General features: G+C 49.8%; 1 protein-coding gene across 1 annotated transcript in view; it reads right to left on the bottom strand.

Annotated features, from left to right (window-relative positions):
* LOC142578431 (uncharacterized) overlaps positions 1 to 21,086 on the bottom strand; it is a 67,494-nt gene that overhangs the window by 26,739 nt on the left and 19,669 nt on the right. Inside the window, exon 4 of the mRNA XM_075687817.1 lies at positions 1,469 to 1,815. Coding sequence (XP_075543932.1) covers positions 1,469 to 1,815 — 347 coding nt within the window. The remainder of the gene's footprint in view (positions 1 to 1,468; positions 1,816 to 21,086) is intronic.

Consider the following 21,086-nt stretch of genomic DNA (forward strand, 5'->3'; position numbering starts at 1 on the left):
AAAGCGCTGATTTGTGATCTGGTAGCGGGGCAATATAATGCATGTCGGTTAGGTTACGAAATTTATATGGCAATCACACGCCCAAAAACAAAATTGTATACTGGATTGTGTCTCCTCTGGCAGAGTTTTCGGGTTTCGCGTGTGGGCAACGCTATATAATAGTCACCACGAGGCGCTGCTGTATCAAAGGTAAGGCGAAGGTTCACGTTAATTACATTGAAGCGGAAGTACAAGTTGATTGGCAATCTTCAGAGAAAGATATACTATCATCGCTGCTGCAGAGTATACCCAGTAGCCATCATGGCACAGAAGGCAAAATCCTGCTTGTTAGACGAGTATACAGTGTCGGTTGAACTGAAACAAGGTAGGGAATAAAGTGATTCCAGTTTATACGCTGATTGTTGTAGCCAGATTCGCTGTGTATTGCAATGGCAACCTCCCAACAAACAACCTGTTTAAAATCACATGCTGGTCGGGGAATCGCACTGTAGTTAGCCACCACCACTTTGAGCAATTTCTGAATAGTTCAAACCAGCGACGTGTAGACGAATTTGTCTGCGTAGAGAGGGACTGCGTTTATTGCTGTGAATAGAGAGTTAACTTCTCTGCAAACGTGCTAAACTTCACAAAATTCCCAGGTACCGGAGAGGTAAATTGAAGCAACAGCGCTGGTAGCGAAATTTGGTGACGCCTTGTCCAACCACAACGCGTTGAACACGTTTCGCTGCTACGGAAGTCCTAATTTAAAAAAAAACTCGAACAGCTTGTGCAGATCAAAAGCACATTTTGTGATCTACGTGAAGTAAACTTCTTGGGAAGCGTTTAATCAACCGCTATAAATTTGCCCATTTCATTCCTGCGTCTTTGGCTTAAAGAAATCTGGCGCGCGGGTGATGCTAGGCTACGTGACACACCCGGTGATCATCTCGAAGACCTCGTTGATGTTGGTGCAAACAATACGCACGTTTGTGGCCTGATAGAGCCTTCGGACGCGGTGCTGGGGTGATCGATGGTCGTTCCAATCATTGTGAACAATTGTTTTTTAAATATGGCCTATCCGGTAAGACCGCACCAGCACCCATCAGCAGCCATGGTTAGGAGAGTCCGGCAGGATTAGCTAATAAAGATTTGCTTTAGAAAGGCTCTGTGTTGACCTTGCGTTGTTACTGCGGACAATTCACGCCAGCAGCTTATTAGAATATAATTGGTCACCAACGTTATATCTGCTTACTCTGGTAATGTTCTGCACCACCAGCAGATTCGTTTACGTTTACCGCAGTAATGCGCGAAAGGCAATTCATTTACGGACAAGCTTGAACTCTCTACCATTCTATGTTAACTGTTCTGACTAAACGGCACAGAATGTTATGCTGTCCGCAATATCTGTAAATTGGAAAGTAACGACGGGCTACCGTTACAGCACTCAAAAGCTGAACAAAATTCCGCATTCTACGCGCAGTTCACCTACTTTCTATCCGCAGCTGCTCGATGCTCTTATTCTTTGCGATGCCTTCTATGATGGCCTGCGGCGAGTCATGCGATGTTTCAAATTCCATGCCCAACTTCCGTAGACTGCGTGTCAGTGCCAGGTAGAGGCCCAATCCTTTGGCGACATCCGGGAGCACGTTTATGAAGTACCCGCCAGCCAAAAGCAAGGAGGTCAGATGGTCTCCACAGGGGATATTGGGAGGACCGCACGAGTGTCCCAGCGGAGCAAAGATCAGATTAAGAGGCTCGACCCTGTCGGGGCTTGAGAGAATCTCGTGGCAGCAGGCAATTTGTTTAGTGGCATTCGAATGCACGCTAATCCGAAATCTGCAAAAACCAGACAGAACACAACGACGTCATTAACATCTTATGGTTGTTGTGGTCACGTAGCCACTACTCTTAACCGGAATATTTCAGCGAGCAATAATAAGATATGCAATCCTTAAGTAGGATATGCAATATGCCGTAAATAATTTACTTACCTATTTATTGCATACCGGAACCAGCATGCATGCAGCTCAAGAATTACAAAGAAAACGTGCACGTATGAACAATTGTTACTGTAATGTCGAAAAAATTCTTAAATAATAACTCAGTGGCTATCTTCCCCGATATATACGAGAGCAGTATGTGCCAGCTATGCAAGTCTGTTAAAGCCACCCTTCAACACACGCTGTGGGGATGTAAACTATTGTTACGAATGATGTTTATTTACAGGGTGAAACGAGGTCCGAGAGGGAAGCTACAGGCCAGGCCCAGCCGGCGCAGAGTACCCCGATATCACGCGCCCACACTCTACTTCTTTCTCTGCCTCAGCCGCGCAGTGCTGCGACTTTTTCCCCGGGGGCAGACTAAGCTCGCTGAGCGAGTTAAAGGGACCTGTGATGGCACTGCTTGAGTCTGGCCACGTAAACAACTTGCGTCGCCCGTGAACGCCGATTCCTTGCCATCACTTTGGCGACGACATAGTTCACACCACTCAAGCGGTTGAGTTTAACGAATGGTCCGGTGTAAGCGGCGAGAAACTTCCGGTACAATCCCTTTTTGCCAACAGGTGTGCACAACCAAACATAATCGCCGGGAGTAAAGCTGACGGGCATATGCCGCGCATCATAGCGAATCTTGCTGTAGCCTTGTGAGGACAACGTCCTAAGATGCGCCAGTCGACGTGTTTCCTCAGTGCGACAGAGTTTGGGCGATGGAAGGACCTTCTTGGCACGATAAAGGTAGAACAGTGTCGAGAAAGCTCTGGGGAGCGCGTGCGTACAGTAAAAAGAACGGCGCATATCCAGTAACTTCGTACTTGGCACTATTGTACGCGTACGTTACAAAAGGTAAGATGGCGTCCCAATTCTTGTGGTCAGCAGCGACATACATTGATAACATGATGGTAAGGGTTCAATTCGTCCGCTCTGTGAGGCCATTGGTTTGCGGGTGGTAAGGAGTGGAATGACGACATGCAGAACCACCAAGCCGTAAAAGTTCTTCAACGACGTCGGCGGTGAATTGCCGTCACCGGTCACTGATGGCAACACGGGGAGCGCCGTGACGGAGTATGACGTGATGCAAGAAAAGTGAAGAGACATCTGCTGCAGTGGCAGATGGAAGTGCCGCCGTTTCCGTGTAGCGAGTAAGATAATCTACGCATACTATAATACAGCGGTAGTCAGCTGACGTCTTCGGGAGCAGGCCAAGCAAGTCGATGCCGACTTTTTCAAAGGGTAACGTCTGTGGCCTAACTGGTTGTAAATAGCCTGCTGGGGGCGTCGTCGTTTGCTTGTGGCGCTGGCAAACAGTACAGCTAGCGACATACTGTTCCGTTGTTTTCCAGAGCTTGGGCCAGAAAAATCTCTGTCTAAGTGGCTGTAGTGTGCGTGCAAAGCCAAGGTGACCGGACGTGATATCGTCATGCATGGAACGAAGGACAGCAGGGCGCAGGTTTTCGGGCACAACTAGAAGCAATGGGGGACCATCAGCCGAGTAATTTTTTGTACAGCAAACCATTGCGAAAAGTAAACGGTGTTGTTCCTGCTGGCTCACGTGCAGCTGCCCGTAGGGATTTCAAGGTAGGGTCGCAACGTTGCTCGCTCTCGAAGGTACGCAGGTCTGGAAAGTCGGAAGAGATGGAAACTAGGTAGTCGTCGAACTCATAATCCTCAGCTTTAGTGTGCGACGAAGGGAGACGGGATAGGCAATCAGCATCCGTGTGACAGCGTCCGCTCTTGTAGTTAACAAAAAAGCTGTACTCTTGAAGGCGCAAAGCCCAACGGGCCAACCGGCCAGACGGGTCACGAAGCCCAACCAGCCAGCAGAGTGAATGATGGTCAGTCACTATCATGAATGCGTGGCCATGTAGATACGGACGGAACTTCTGAATGGCGAAGACGACTGCTAGGCACTCGAGTTCAGTAACAGTGTAGTTTGTCTCCGCTTTTGTAAGTGTCCGACTTGCGTAGGCAATGGCATGCTCACGGCCATCGCAAAGCTGAACAAGCACAGCGCCAACACCCGCACCGCTGGACTCAGTGTGCAGCTGAGTTGAAGCCTCCGGATCAAAATGCCGCAGTACCGGTCCAGAAGTCAACAAAAATTTCAGCTGTTGAAACAACGCCGACTCGCAGTCAGCAGTCCACACGCATGCGGTGTCTTTGTGAAGGAGAGACGTGAGGGGAGAGGCAAGCTGTGCGAAATTCTTGATAAAGCGCCGGAAATATGAGCAAAGGCCCAAAAAGCTTCGCAGATCTTTCACCGTTTGTGGCTGTTGGAAATCGCCAACCGCTGCTATCTTTTCAGGGTCAGGTCGTATGCCGTCTTTGTCGACCAGAAAGCCTAGTACGAGGGCTTCACGCTCACCGAAATGATATTTCTTCGAGTTTCAAATAAGGCCAGCTTGCTGGATACAGTCAAGAGCGACCGACAGGTGCTGATTGTGCTCGTGAAATGTCCGGCCGTAGATAATGACGTCGTCTAAATAGCACATGCAAATTTCCTATTTGAGTCCGCGGAGCACGGTATCCATAAATCGCTCGAATGTCGCTGGAGGGTTGCATAAGCCAAAGGGCATAACGTAGAACTCAAAGAGACCGTCAGGTGTCACGAAGGGTGTCTTCTCCTTGTCTGAGGGGTGCATAAGAATTTGCGAATATCCTGACCGTAAATCAACAAAAGAGAAATACTACGCGGAGTGGAGGCAGTCGACGGCGTCATCTATTCGCGGTAGGGGGTACACGTCTTTTTTTGTGACGGTGTTTAGGCGGCGATAGTCCACACAGAATCTCCATGAGTTGTCTTTTTTCTTGACTAGGATCACAGGAGCAGCCCAAGGGCTACATGATTCCTGGATCACTCCTTTCTGTAACATTTCTTCGGCCTTCTCGGCAATGACTTTTCTTTCTGAAGGTGAAACGTGGTAGGGCTTCTGACGAATTGGCGTTGCTTGCCCTGTATGGATGCGGTGTTGCATACGAGACGCCGGTGGTGTATGGGACGCTCTTTGACCTTGAGCAAAATCAAACACTGTGGCGTAGCGAGCGAGCACAGCTTCCAGCAGACACTGCTCACTAGAAGGCTGCGACTTGTTAATCATGCGCTGTTAATCATGCGTTAATCATTGATCATGCGTTGGAATGGGGGTTGGATTTTTTTTCGGCAGTTGAAATTTCGGCCGTTCTGACGCTGACAATGGCTTGTTCATCAAAACTTGCCAGTGTAACTCCTAGCGGCAATGTTATGAATTGGGTCGAAAGGTTCACTGTTTACAAACGCGTACAACCATCAGTGGTGAAAACGAGGGAGCGAGGGACTATTGCATTTTACTTCAGCAGATTATTATAATCAGGCTCGGATAAACCGCAACAAGAACCTGTACGAGGCCGAGAAGTACTGACAGGTAGAAACATTGCAGTCTGAGGGGGCAAACACACATCTTGTGACACGAAGAGAACGTCAGCGGTATCACTGGTGGTATCTGTCATGGAAGTTCGTGCGTTGCGGCGAAGAGAAATCGCGCCACTTCCACAATCCAAAGTTGCCCCCCACTCACGCAAGAAATCAATTCCTAAAATAATGTCATGGGTTGTACGTGCCAGCACAGTAAATTCACTTCGAAATATCTGGTCCCCTGTCGTAACTGAAACAGAACAGACCCCAAGTGGGCGTAACATTTCCCCGCCAACTCCACGAAAGGTAGCGTTCCGGTCCCAAGAAAACAACTTTTTGTCCAAGACGATTTTTGAAGGACAGACTCATAACAGAAACTGCCGACCCGGTGTCAACTAAAGCAAAAGCACCCGCATTGTCAACTAAAACGGACGCTTTGTTTTTAAACGATCTTACACAAGGGGGTCTAGATGAAGATGAACCTATTTCGGCCTCACCCCCATCGGTCGCACCAGCTAGTTTCCCAGCGCCGGTGGTGATAACGAGCGACGACGAGGTGATGGAGAGCGTCGTTGTCGTGTCGGTGGTGGTGTGAGGCTGCGATCGGAAACGGGGGAGACACTGCGGTTCGCGCGTCCCTGCTGCAGCCGCTGGAATGAACTGAGTCAGCTTGAGATTAGGGACTTGACCTTGTTGTTATTTTGTGGCCCAGTTTAGGCGACTACAGCAAAGCGCAGAATGACGAGCTCACACCTGCTGTATCAGCCAATAACCAGAAATGAGGCAGCATGTGGGTTCCGCGAAGAAGGGATGCGAGCAACACTCAAGCTTGAAAATGAAAGTTGGGGAGTGGTTGAGGTCACCGCCATCGCTAATGCCCATGCACTTCCCAAATGTCCCGTCGACCATCTCGGTCACGGAAATTGGGCGACGCGACGCTGCCCAGCCGGTTTGATGTTTGGCATCCGCGTGCGCCTTCTAAGAATGCCCGGGAACATGGCGGTAGCTTTAAACCACTTAGCCGGCTGCGGCCGATGGATGCTTTTGTGTGCGATTGCCATCGGGTCCCAATTATGGTGTTTGGATTTCAAGCGAACCGGCATACAGCTGCAGGGGAGACAGATTTCTAAGTACTCGCAGGGTAGCCCGCTGTCCGGCGTATATGCAGTCAATAATCCATGGTGTCTCGGAAACATTCTCGGCAGCTTGCATGGCGGCCGTTTGCAGGTGAAAAGAGGGAAGACATCAGGGACCGATACTCGCAGCCCAACGTAGGGGAGAGGGAGGTGGCACGTGTCTTTGAGAAATCCTATCCGCGGGCGTGTTCTAAAGAGTGCCACTGTTTCCACCAATGCCATGTGCGGCACGAAGGTGGTTGTGCTATTGGTTACAAAGATGTGAACTCGCATGCGTGATTGGCTGGTTTGCGAATCCTTTGTACAAGTGAGGGCTTAAAAAGTCATGTTTGGTTGCGTGAACGAAGAGCAGAGCTTCGGGCTTGGACTCGGACAGACGCCTCGGCATTTGAATAAAACGTCACTTCGTCGGACAACGGCTCTTCCTTCGCGCTGCCACCATGCACTCGAATCATCGAGGTGCGCCGACTTCGTACCTTCAACACCTTCCCTCCTTTACTAGCGTTGAAGCTACCAGAGGACAAAGGGAAAGGAAATTAACTGGCGCAGTCGGCAGGATCGGACAGCGCGCAGCGAGGAAGGTGCTTAAGTCCGGTAAAGCTGACTGGACGCTCGCTGCAACTTGGACCTGCTGGTACGCTGTGAGAAGCAGTACTGGCATCCCGTACGAGCCTGCCAGACATTTGCTGGACAGGAGTTGAGCGGGACGAGAGCTGCTGCGCGTCAAGGAACGAGGGCAGACCCGAAGGACTTCGTTGAGCGACAAAGGAGGTGCTGTGTTCTGCATCAGGAGCAAGGCAGCAAGGAACGTCGACGCGACTGAGCAAGGCAACGCAAGGGGTGATCCGGTGGAGCACTGGGAGCACCGAAGGACTACGTCACGGCGAGCCTGGGAGACAAGACTGACGCAGCTGACAGCAGCACCGGGAGAGGTATCACGACAAGGTGAGGCTCACTTGCGTTCAGGCACACTCTGGGAGATGGCGGATCCAGATGGAAACGCAATTGAAGGTGACAGTGTCAATGAATCGCATCGCACCCGCGAATTGATGCTTGAGATAGAGGCGTTAAAGGTCAAGCTAGAGCTGGAGAAGATGAGGTCGTCGCGTGCCTCGTCAGAGGAACCGGAGAACAGGATTCAGCACACCGGAATGGCACGATACGCGAAAGAGTTGAAAGCATTCCTTGCCCCCATGCCCACTAATGAGCCAATGATTCCCGCATGGTTCAAGAACGTGGACGCTCTTTTTGCGGCATTTAGTGCACCTGAGGAAATACAGGGCACTATTATAGTAGCATTTTTAAAAAGAAGATGCGAACATTCGTTGCAAATCAATCGGAGGCTGGTGTAATGCCTTACACAGACCTAGAATCTAGAGTGTTGAAAGAACTGCGAATGACTCCAAGTGAATACCGCAGAATGTTTCTCGAAGTCAAGAGGGAAGCAGACGAGTCTTGGAGCCAAGTTGCGGCACGCCTGGAGACAATGTTCACGTACTACCTCAGAAGTAGAGAGGTGCTGACGTTTGAGAGCCTGCAGGAATTGCTGATAGCTGACAGGTTAAAGCAGCTAATGCCAAGTGATCTCCGATCACTGGTCACCCAGCAGGAAGTAAAGGGCTGGTTGAAAGCCAAAGACATAGCAGAGTTAGCCGCGAATTTCGAAGGAAGTCTGGACATTAGCAGGCAAGGCAATTATCGCGGTGCTCCATCAGGAAATGATAATTATAGGCCGCAAGCTAAACAAGCCGCCAGGTCGAGCTTCAGCCCTAATTCTGTGGTGTGTTTTGGATGTGGACAACGGGGTCACATTAAAAGAGATTGTGACTCTTAACATAACACTACTGCCAACATTGCAGAAGTTTTGCGCGTAGCTCCCCAGAATGAGACATCAGTTGCGAGCGTTGTCACACCACCGGGACGCACCGCTTTTGGAAACAACCCACTAACGGGTGACCCGAGAATAGAGATTTTAGTGGGAGACAAACCCTGCGTCGCGCGAATTGATTCAGGTGCAGATATCACGGTGATACGAGCGAATGAGGTATCGGTCGAGTCTTTGTGTCAGAGCAGCGGCAGAATAAACTTACTGGTGCTTTTGGACAGGGTGTCACCGCGCACTTGACGTATCTACCTCTTGCTCTTCCGTGCTCGTCGAGGAGCAGTACTCAGTGTGTGCCATTGCTTTGAGCAGTAACTGAGCAGTTAACGACCAGCGCCGCAGTTTTACTCACTCCGGGAGATTACGAATGCCTTCGTCGCTGCCGGCAAGAGCTACGGAATGATCTGAAGGAATGTGATTGGTGCGTAGACTTTAAAGCAAAGGAATTAGGATCGGAAAAGCATTCTCCGATGACAGAGCAAGAACAGGTGACTCTATGCTCTACCCGTAACGCTAACGCCGTGCAGCACGCTTTTGGGGAGCCATCGAGCGATGAGCGCCAGGCGACTAACACTAAAGGTGGGGCAAACACCTCGTTAGAAGATGAAGGAGAGAGAGAAGAGGGCGCACGAGCATTGCAGCCGCGAGCTACTAATGCCACGTCAATGAAGGAACAGCAGCAGTCGGATAGTCGAGATGCTGTAGGGGCGGATAATATTGCTACGGGGTAGTATTCCCAATGACGAAGAGCCGAGTAGGAAGAAGACGAAGACGACGATTGGAAGCTAGCGCGGGCTGTTGCCTCTTGGTCAACTGCGGCGTATTGCCTTGTAAATATACTTGTAAATAGCTTTTCGTCGGCGTCTTCCTACGTAACATATTTGGTGGAGGTGCGGGGTCATGGTCAGTCATGTGTGCGGCAACTTTGCGGCATAGAGCCAAGACGTCCTGAATGTACGTGACGTAGGGCTCCGTTGACGTCTGCACACGACCGGAAAGCGCCTTCTGCGCGGCAAGTTAGTGACCGTAGGGGTTGCCGAACAAGTCTCGAAGCTTTTGCTTGAGCGAATCCCAACTGGTCAGCTCATCTTCGTGCGTCCGATACCAAACTCGAGGTGTGCCACCGAGGTAAAAGACGACGTTGGCGAGCATGATAGTAGGGTCCCACCGGTTATTGCGGCTGACCCCGCACCAGGACGCTGACTGCCTGTCTCGCTACCCGGTAGACGAGCCTGACGACGCCGACAGTAGTACCGCCGACGGCATTTTCTCTGTGTCTGCCTTCGCTAACATCGCCGATGAGCAGTACCGAGACCTATCGCTGCGAGTACTCATCGAGCGTCTGCGCTCTACACCTACCGACGCATCCGTTCGCCGATATGTCCTCCAGGGCGGCATTCTGTACCGAAGGAGCTTCCTCCCTGATGGCCCTGATCTTCTTGTCGTGCCAAAACATCTACGACAGACTGTGCTCTTTGCGATGCATGACGCACCCACTGCAGGACATCTTGGGGTAACCCGCACGTACGACCGCGTCCGCCGCCGCTTCTATTGGCCTGGTCTCGCTCGCTCCGTCCGACGCTGTGTTGCTGCCTGTGATCCCTGCCAGCGTCGGAAAACGCCTCAGGTGCTACCTTCCGGTCATCTCCAGCCGATCACCGTCCCTGTGGAACCGTTTTTTTGTGTAGGATTAGACCTCCTCGGTCCCTTTCCCACGTCATCCTCTGGGAACAAATGGGTAGCCGTCGCAACTGATTACGGCAACCGATACGCTATCACGCGGGCTCTACCTACAAGTTGCGCCATTGACGTCGCGGACTTTCTCTTGCGTGACATTATCTTAGTGCATGGCGCCCCGCGACAGCTGCTTACTGACCGTGGTCGTAACTTCCTCTCGAAAGTTATCGCCGACATTGTGCGTTCCTGCTCTATTCAACACAAGCTGACTACCTCATACCATCCTCAAACCAATGGCCTGACAGAGCGGTTAAACCGTACTCTTACCGACATGCTGTCCAAGTACGTTTCGAAGGACCACCACGACTGGGACGTTGCCCTTCCTTACGTCACCTTTGCTTACAATTCTTCCCGGCACGACACCGCCGGATTTTCGCCATTTTATCTACTCTACGGTCGCGAACCGACCTTGCCCCTTGACACGGTACTTCCTCCTGCTGCGACCTCAACAACCGAGTATGCGCGCGACGCCATCGCCCTCGCCGATCATGCACGCCAGCTTGCCCGAGCTCGACTGACGGACTCGCAAACCACGCAGCAGCGTCAGTACAACGCCCGCCACCGTGACGTACAGTTTTCGCCTGGTGCACTCGTGCTCCTGTGGTCGCCCTGTCCTCACGTCGGACTTTCCGAAAAACTCCTTTCGCGATACACAGGGCCCTACCGCGTGCTGCGCCAGGTGACGCCTGTGACTTATGAAATTTCTCCTGTGAGCTCAACCTCGTCATCTACTCTGGTGTCTAGTGATGTCGTGCACGTCAGTAGGCTCAAGAGCTACTACACTGCTTCAGAGTCCGGCCTTTAGTCGCTCCGGAACGGCGCTTTTGCCGCCGGGGGTAGTGCTACGGGGTAGTATTCCCAATGACGAAGAGCCGAGTAGGAAGAAGACGAAGACGACTATTGGAAGCTAGCGCGGGCTGTTGCCTCTTGGTCAACTGCGGCGTATTGCCTTGTAAATATGCTTGTAAATAGCTTTTCGTCGGCGTCTTCCTACGTAACAATATATGCGACAGCGAGCAAGTTCGGCCAGCCACAGAAAGTTCTTTCGCGAAAGAGCAGAAAGAAGAGTCACTGGCCGATGCTCGACGCCAGGTGAAAGAGCGGTCGCACGGCATGGTTATCGATGGTCCGTTGCTTCATCACAGGGAACGATTAGATAGGAAACAATGTCCCCAGTTGGCAGTACCAAAGTCGCGCCGAGCCGAAGTGTTGGAGTTAGCGCACGACAGTCCTTGCGGTGGTCACTTCTCAGGAAAAAAGAGAAACAAGCGCATTAAAGGGGCCTTCTTTTGGCCATCATTGGCGTCTGATGAGAAGCGCCATTGTCAGAGTTGTCATCGGTGTCAGGCTCATGCGCGTAAGCTCAAAACCGATCCGATGCCCATGATGCCATTGAACAGGCCGCAGACATCTTTTCAGGAAGTTTACCGTGACCGCAGAGCCCCCTTGAGCCAGCTTCGTCACGGGGTCATAAATATGCTTTAAGCATAGTGGGATCAGATGTACATGCTCCAGACCCTAATAAGGTACGCGCTAGGCTGCAGCTTGGACCGCCTGAGAGAAAACATGAACTGAGGAGTGTTCTCGGGCTTCTCAACTACTATCGAGACTATGTGCCTAACCATTCAAGACTCGTCTTGCCACTGACAAGGCTGACAAACAAAAGGGCTCCGAACACACTTCCATGGAACTTGGAGGCACAGGTTACGTACGACTCGGTGAAAAAGGCGCTCGCGTCAATTCCGGGGTTGACAGCACCAGACCCCGGCAAAGGTTTTTTTGTTTGGCCACGGATGCAACGGAAATGGCAGTTGGCGCTTGCATCTCCCAAAAAGGAGGTGAAACCGAGCGACCAGTAGCATCTCTTAGTAAGAAGTTGAGCCTGTCGCAACAAAAGTGGTCCACAATTGAGCGGGAGGCGTTTGCAACTGTGTGGGCGCTAGAGTCCTTGGGTACATGGTTATTTGGCACAAAGTTTGAAATAATGACTGACCATGATCCGCTGATTTCCCTGACTTGCGCGGCTCCCTGCAGTGTTAGGCTGACGCGTTGGGCATTGACGATCCAAAAGCACGACATAGAAATTGTTCACATCAACGGTGCGCTGAACAAGGCTGGTGATGCATTTTCGCGTCTCGGATGATCATTCGGGATGTATTATATATTTGTTTAGTCAATAGGCTGTTATGTTTGACTCAGACGCGTATATTAGTTGATTTATTGCCATGAATTAGTGCGTATATCGGATCACCGTGCAGGATTTGTTTTCGCATGTGTCGTTTGAAGGCAGCTCTAAAAGATGAATATGTTTGTGTATAATGTCGAGGTGTCTTTGGTGGCGGTTCAAATATTCACTCATTCGCTGGTGCGACCGATTGAGGTGAGGGTATAGCTTACACTGATCCCGTCGCTCCCGTTGAGTGTGCTCTGGGGGACCTCGGGGTGCACAGAGTGGGTCTCGTGTGTTGGGACAATCACGGTGCGGACTGGTGACCGCGAGAGACACTATACAATAGGACAATTGGGACTCCGTACTGTTCATGTGCCTTGTGTAAGAGGAGTCAGACCTACGCGAACTTATTAATACTGTTGATTTCAGCGCGGAGTGTGTCACAATGGTTTTTGCGTTGGTAGTGTGGCGAGACTTTTGTTTACTAATGCGAGTGTGACGTCCACGGTATTGTAAGCATTGTCATTTGTTCCTCTTCGCCATTACTATACAAGGTTATCATTTTATTTATGAAATGGAGATTCGTCCCGTGTGCGGAAGGACTTGATTTAATTTTTGTGGAAGTTTCCTTTATATGTTTTTATCATGCTACGTGGGCATCGAGTGTCCAGTAACACTCTTGAGGGGGGAGGAGTCAGTTTGAGATCAGGGACTTGACCTTGCTGTTATTTTGTGGCCCAGTTTAGGCGACTACAGCTAAGCGCAGGACGTGCTCGCACTTGCTGTATCGGCCAATAACCGGAAATGAGGTACGCATGTGGGTTCCGCGAAGAGGGGACGCGGGCAACACTCAAGCGTGAAGACGAAAGTTGGGGGGTGCTTGAGGTCACCGCCACCGCTAATGCCCATGCACTTCCCAAATGTCCCGTCGACCATCTCGGTCACGGATATTGGGCGACGCAACGCCGCCCAGCCGGTTTGATGTCTGGCATCCGCGTGCGCCTTCTAAGAATGCCCGTGAAGATGGCGGTAGCTTTAAACCACTTAGCCGGCTGCGGCCGATGGATGCTTTTGTGTGCGATTGCCAACGGGTCCCAATTATGGTGTTTGGATTTCAAGCGAACCGGCATACAGCTGCACGGGAGGCAGATTTCTCAGTACTGGCAGGGTAGCCCGCTGTCCGGCGGATATGCGGTCAATAATCCGTGATTTCACGGAAACATTCTCGGCAGCTTGCATGGCGGCCGTTTGCAGGTGAAAAGAGGGAAGACCATCAGAGGCCGGTACTCGCAGTCCAACGTAGGGGAGGGGGAATAGTAACGTGTCTTTGAGAAATTCTATCCGCGGGCGCGTTCTAAAGAGTGCCACTGTTTCCACCAATGCCGTGAGCGGCACGAGGGTGGTTGTGTTATTGGTTACAATGATGTGAACTCGCATGTGTGATTGGCTGCTTTGCGAATCTTTTGTACAACTGAAGGCTTAAAAAGTCATGTTTGGTTGTGTGAAGGAAGAGCAGAGCTTCGGGCTTGGACTCGGACAGACGCCTCGGCGTTTGAATAAAACGTCACTTCGTCGGACAACGGCTCTTCCTTCGCGCTGCCACCTTGCCCTCGAATCATCGAGGGGCGCCGACTTCGGACCTTCAACACCTTCCCTCCTTGACTAGCGTTGAAGCTACCAGAGGACAAAGGGAAAGGAAATTAACTAACTGGGATACGGCCAGAGCTCTTCAGCGGGCACGTGGGGTGTGTAGGAATTAAACCCTGGAGCACGCTGCTGGCGGCGGTGGCAATACCTAGCAATGTGTCCAGGCACACCGCAGCTGTAGCAAATGCGGGAGTCGCGGCTTGTCGCGGGTGACACCAGTGACATGGGTGTCATGGGTAGAAACGTACTCTCAGGCTGGTTCTAGGAGGGAAGAGGCCGCGGAACAAACCGTTGTGGTGCATCTTGTGGGCGTCCCAGACTTGTCGGTTGCGGTGGCAAGTTGCTGCTCTCCGTACAATCAGCATAGGTCCGGCGAGGTTCTCGGTATCTCTGAGGTGCCCAGGTGCCCGGTGGCAAACGAGAGCGATGATCAAATGCACACTGATGGCACACATGAGCGTCGTCAACAACTTTAAGGCGCTCAAGCTCTTCTTTAACCACTTGCCGATCACCGAGGAGATGTTGTCGTAGGTTGGGACGGACACACTTGCAATAATAGTAACATTATCCAAGCGTCCGAACTTTGGCCCAATCCTTCTAGTTTTCAGCGCTTCAAACGCCCGGCAGTGCTTCTTCAGATCAGACAGAGTACTATGATATTCCTTCGTTATAAGAAAATTATAAACATCTTCAGCGATTCCTTTAACCAGATGTCCTACTTTGTCTTCGTCTGTCATGGTAGCGCTGACGATTCCGCATAATTACCGAACAGCCTCTATGTACGTTGTACACGTTTCGCCAGGTAATTGAGCTCGCCCGGAAAGCGTCTGCTCAGCCTTCTTTTTCTCAGAGATTGGGTCCCCGAAGCACTTGGTGGTTTCTTCTACAAAATTATCCCAGCTTGTCAGAACGCTTTCGTGGTTTTCATACCAGAGGAGCGCGGTTCCAGCGAGAAAAAAAGCCACGTTATCGAGCTGCTTCGTAGTGCTCCAGTGGTTGTGGCGACTCACTCTGTTGTAGTGTTTAAGCCAGTCGTCGAAGTCTTCCTTCGCCTTCCCCGAAAAGGTGGGTAGCTCTCGCAGCGGTGTCCAGTAGCCAGCCTGACCTGGTGATTGCTGTCTGTTCCGCCGCAGGTGGGGTCGTCATTTCCTTCTCCGGAATCGGCCATGTCCGCTGCTTGTGGTTGTACACCGGCCAAGCGTCTACTCCGTCGGACAGTTGGTAGAGCTCGGTCGTCCAGGATCGTCCAAGATTTGCTCCGCATGTCCACCAAAGATGTTACGAATGATGTTTGTCTACAGGGTGAAACGAGGTCAGAGAGGGAAGCTACAGGCAAGGCCCAGCCGGCGCAGAGTACACCGAGATCACGCGCGCACACTCTACTTCTTTCTCTGCCTCAACCGCGCAGTGCTGCGACAATATTGACAGGTGTACGTGCCTATCTTTACCAGGCGACCACGTTTCACCGCCTAAGATATGTTATCGCGCAGCGCAGGACGCGCCTGCATGTATCGGAAGTTTCTGGAATGTTATCGATGGCTCCATCCGCTGTATGTGACCGAACGTTGTGTAATGTGATTGCATGTGTGCGCAACGCGAATAATGTAGAACTTTGTGGATGGCACGCGGGTCCCAGCGATTAGTCTGGAACATTCGACGACTGATGTATAAAAGCGGACGCGCTTGACCGGCTGATCAGATTTTGACGATCGCCGACTGTGTTCGCCGTTGTCGCCGTGCTTTAAGTGTAGCCTGTTTTTGTGAGCATAGGTTCGCCCAATAAAGGTTAGTTCCGTCTTTCACAGTATTGCTAGTTTCTTCATACGTCACTCCACGTGACAATATCATTATCATCATCATCAGCAACAGCAGCCTGGTTACGCCTACTGCAGGGCAAAGGCCTCTCCCATACTTCTCCAACTAGCCCGGTCATGTACTAATTGTGGCCATGCCGTCCCTGCAAACTTCTTAATCTCATCCACCCACCTAACTTTCTGCCGCCCCCTGCTACGCCTCCCTTTCCTTGGAATCCAGTCCGTAACCCTTAATGACCATCGGTTATCTTCCCTCCTCATTACATGTCCTGCCCATGCCCCCCCCCCATTTCTTTTTCTTGATTTCAACTAAGATGTCATTAACTCGCGTTTGTTCCCTCACCCAATCTGCTCTTTTCTTATCCCTTAACGTTTTACACATGATTCTTCTTTCCATATGTAAAATATATCAACATAAAATGGCAGTCTCCCTGGAAAATCAACTGGCGCGGTGGTCGGCCGTGTGGCTCAGCTCAGAACTACAAGACCAACTTTGGGCCGCCCAGCGAGCCATGAAAGTCGTTAGGGAGCAGCAGCTTCCAGTGGCCATCTAGGCGGCCCCAAGCCCGGGCCTCACAATCGCCGGATTCTGAATAAAGTAATCTCGCTCGCTCGCTATTAAGCGGTGAATCCGAGAGAAATACGTAAGCACTACGTGACACACATTTGACGCGGCGGTTCCGCCATATAAACCGTGTCTGGCACATTGCAACGTGTTGTTTGAGGGCACACCCGAGAGACGCCCTGCCTCTTGAAGGAGCGTAGTGCAACCGATGGTGGCCACAGTCAGTTGTACTTTATATAGCGGAGGCATATATATATATATATATATATATATATATATATATATATATATATATATATATATATATATATATAGTCTGTACCACCTACCAGGGTTTCCATACTTCACACTATTTTCCATTTGGGTCTAAGCGAGAACAAAGCGAAAGACGGAGCCAACGTTTCGACAAGTGGACTTGGCTTTTTTAAGGCGACATATGCTTTCCTCGGTATAAAAGGGGATTGGGTAAAGCGCGTCGGCGTCGTAACGAACGAGGGAGTGTTAGCGGCGAGAGTGTAGAATTGAAAGGAGAGGTGTGTTAGTCAATGTCACAGGAGGAATGTGAAGTAGCGTCGTGTGTTAGTCGGTTGACGTGTCACTGTAGGTTCCATCATTTGTGAAAGGTGCCTGGACGACGGGAAGCGCAAGCAGATAATGCGCCCCTCCCGAAGCTGCCAGCGGTGAGCGAACATTCTCCTTCGAGGTTCATACCGGAATTCTGTGCGCGCCTGTACGCACACGTCATACGAACCCGCTCTGTATTCTTCCATGGTATTCAATGTAGCCGCCCAACAGAGAGCGGAAGTGACGTATGTTTGGCCTATTGTCGCCTGAATCCGCCTATCGGCTGCGGAGCAACTGAGCTCGATCTGGCGAGGAGCGAGTTGATCCGAAACGGCCAGTGGAGAGCGCCAACGCACTAGAGGTCGACCAGTGAAAAACATTAGAGTTGGGCCACGAAGCCCGTCTCACCAAGGTAAGCAAGGAGTGTGTCTAGGATCCGCTTGCGCTTTGTCGTTTCAAATGCTTGCGCCTATCCATGGGATGTGGATGGCCCGGATGTGGATGGCAGCTTTCGCATTGCGTGGATGGCGCGGTTTGCGAGAGGCCGCACAGAGCCACACTCGATGTTTACTCGCAGCCGGCATCGAGATGTGGCTTCTTGTAAGACAATATTTACGGCCCTTGTCGTAATTTACATATTGCATGCCCTTTCCGAAAGTATTAAACAAGTGTTATACGCATGTTTACCCTATGTTCCGAGGAATGAGACGCCTGGTAACAGAAAATGGGTGGAAGCCCGAAGCTGTATGGATTTAATAGTGACATTAAAGATTCTCAATATAAGTCATTGGAAAAATCACTCTGTTTTAAATTTTGTTTCAATGTAGAACGAATAGTTTGATGAACTAACTGGATTTCAGAAAAACGACGACCATTCTTTATTCCAGGGGATCAAGTTTCAAATAATATAGCAATTTAACTAAAAATGACGTGTTATATGCGCAAATCAGTTTGCACAGACAATTCATGTGCTTTGGCAGACACGGTTTTCTTGAGTTATTAGAATCGTCAAACACATTAATAACAAGAACTTACTAATTATTTTTCGGCTTTCACGATTGTGGTATGCTTTTATATTTGAAAACGGAAGACAGTGGTATTTGAAGACAGCTTTCTTTGAATCAGTGGGGTGCTTGTGTTAGCCATATTCACCAAATTCAACTGTTTTATCTAATTTTGCATTCAGGGGCATGGATCTCCACACAATGAAAAGTCCCCAATCTGGTGTAGCCTACTATGTGTGGCATTTCTTTTGTAAGGTGGACGAAGCTCAAACAGCTGTGCTGTTACTATTGGCTTGCAAAAGCAAGCAACGACTGGCTTTTTTCCCTTTTATTCTGTTGACGTTTCCTCAAGGCTGGACGTATTGTCAAGATCCCCGCACCAGAATGCGTAATTAGCCGCATGAGTCACATTTGATTATGAATATCTCGGAAAAGCGTTTCAGGAGGATCGCACGAAATTAAGTTGTCTTCAAACAGGATTTCACGTTTCCAACATAAACGTATCCTATACTCATAACAACAAAGAGTTAATTCAGTAAAGTTGGTTAATTATGTGATTAATGACTAAGTGTTATCGCGAACACTGTTCGGCAAAGCGCATAAACCGCCTGTAAAAACTTATTTTCCATAGCAAGAATCTCATTTTTATTGAACATACTGCTAGTTTAACTGTGAAGACCCCATATAATTACACCCCCCCCCCATAAGAGAATCTCTCTCACAAATTATAAGACAAAATTGTGAAGCTTAACGCTGGGAACTACATAGCGGGCTATATGTGTTGCCGTGGTGGAGTACTCCGTTACAATTTTGAACCGCTGGGCTTTTCAACGTGCACCCAAAGTAGAGTACACAACTTTTGTTGCATTCCGCCTGCATCAAATTGTGAATTCCGCGGCTAGCGCCGTAGCCTTTAGGATTCTGGCTGGTATTCGTAGTTTATATTGTTGAAAAGATGGAGATATTGTTGTCTTCGTCAGTCGCATTACGCAGCTGATGTACCAGGTCGCGTAAACAGGAATAGGAAACGCCTGTCTGGCACTAAATATCATGAACTGGCCGAAGTCGTACAGGCAACAATTTATGTTGCAGTTTTTTACGGGCATATTACCTGGGTCTGAATGAATGGCAACAAAACGAACAACATGAGAAGGCCTTCGGTGGTAAAGAGGGCAACTCAGACTTTGACCTTATACCAGAAGATTTGATTTCATGCTGTTACCACTCACAACACCTGAAAAGAAATGATTGATGCACATAGGAAAGGTTAGCATTATCGACTGAAAACGGCTTAATTAGTGTCGCGCTATTCTGGAGATGATGTACAAGGCTGGACATATGGTTAATATCCAGCAAGCTATTTTAATGGGACTCTGTTCGAAGCCTTAAGCCGTCCCTTCAAGTTTGGGCATTGCAAACAAAGAAGTCTGGCGCGTGAACCATGAGGTGATGACTGTACCTGCAAAGTGTGAAACGACATCGTCACGCCAAAACGGTTGGAATTTGAAACAGAAGGACGCCCACAGCCGCGCTTTGAGCGAGAGAATCAATGTAACATGCACAAATGCCCCTACGCAAGACTCACAGCTTGAAACGTCACTGACCATCACACGTGACTTCAGTTAATCCTTAAATGCGGAACACGTAGTGCCGCCACAGGAAACACGCCGTGCAACAAGAACAAAAAAAGAAGAGGCGAAAAAAAAGAGGCGGACTTTGACATAGGATTGTGAATTGGTTCAACGATCCTTTACAAAACGGCGATATCATGAGCGCTCAACCACAGAGTGACCTCATCCGCCAAATCCGTTCGTAAAGAAAGGCCTGCTTTTTCTGAGAACGATCCATTACACCGGGCACACCGACTGTGCAATTGGTCGCAAGGGAAAAGGAAAAACGCCTAATGAGCGGATGTCGCTGCTTCCGTTTTACCTTTGAGCATCACGTAGCAAAAAATTGTACAGAAAAGGTGAAATGCGGAAAGTGCAATCGGCGCCATGCAAAAGCAATGTGCGAAACTAGGTTGATGAAATCCACTGCCGGACACCGGACATTAACCAGATACAACTCGAGGTGACAGGCACGAGCACTTCCAAACGGCTCGTGTACCTCCGAACAGCTGTTGCGTGAGCGGCCGGAAAGGAAAGTGCTAGTTCACAATTTATTTGATGGAGTCAGCCCGCACAGTTTTTGTGACCGTGAAATTGACTGAGAAACTACGTAAATTGTCAAGTACTCGATCACTAGTGTCATACAGTAGGATATTTGGGGGCATCATGACGAGAAGACTTTCCGGCGCCTGCTTGTAACTGACTTCAGTGCATAGTTGCAAATCACTGCGAATCGAAGCTCTCGTCTCGAGGAAGATCTGCGACCGGTCCATTCCACGACCGAGTAGAGACTTTGCCAACAACCTCGAGCACCGAGGTTACCATTTCACCGATACCGATCAAGCTTAAAGCCCAAGAGCTGTCGACGTCTTAATCGGCTGTGACTGTTACTGGTAATTTGTCACGGGAAACGCACGGAAGCTGGGCAACGGACTTAAAGACACTGGCGCTACCGTCACATATTTCAACAAGATAATTGTACTGGAAGCGGCAGGGACGTACCGTAAGGTGACCACAGATAACTACTGGGACCTAACAAATATGTGAATATCCGATGAACATAAGACCAGGAGGAACACCCAGTTCTGTATTTCTTCAACAGCGGAGTAAATATTAGGATTGTCCTTGCGTAGTTTCGTTTACATGGAAGGAGAAAATTCGCAACCACAACAGTCGAGCAAACTCACGGAAGCGTTTAGCTCAACTTCGAAAACTTCTTCGATACCCTCAGCTACTGCAAGATTATAATGCTGCCATAAGCAAATATGCTAACGATGATGTAGCCTAGAAGAGAAATGACGACCAAAAAAAGCCACAGTGTATTACATGCCACACCATGGAGTAGTCCGCGAGGATCATACAACAAGCGTAATAGTGGTCTTCGATGCTTCCTCTCATGGTAAACAAGAAATTTCGCTTAACAGCCTGTAGTCCCGACCAAACTTCACTGGCGACCTCACAGGGCTGCTACTTCGCTTCAGAAAATATCGCAATGCTTTAGCAGCAGACATCGAAAAAGCGTTTGTGCAAAGAAGCATCACCTGCACAGGCCAAGACGCTTTGCGATACCTGTGATTGGAGGAAGAGCCC

The sequence above is a fragment of the Dermacentor variabilis genome, chromosome 4, assembly GCF_050947875.1.
Source record: "Dermacentor variabilis isolate Ectoservices chromosome 4, ASM5094787v1, whole genome shotgun sequence".
In the NCBI taxonomy this organism is placed as follows: Eukaryota; Metazoa; Arthropoda; class Arachnida; order Ixodida; family Ixodidae; genus Dermacentor; species Dermacentor variabilis.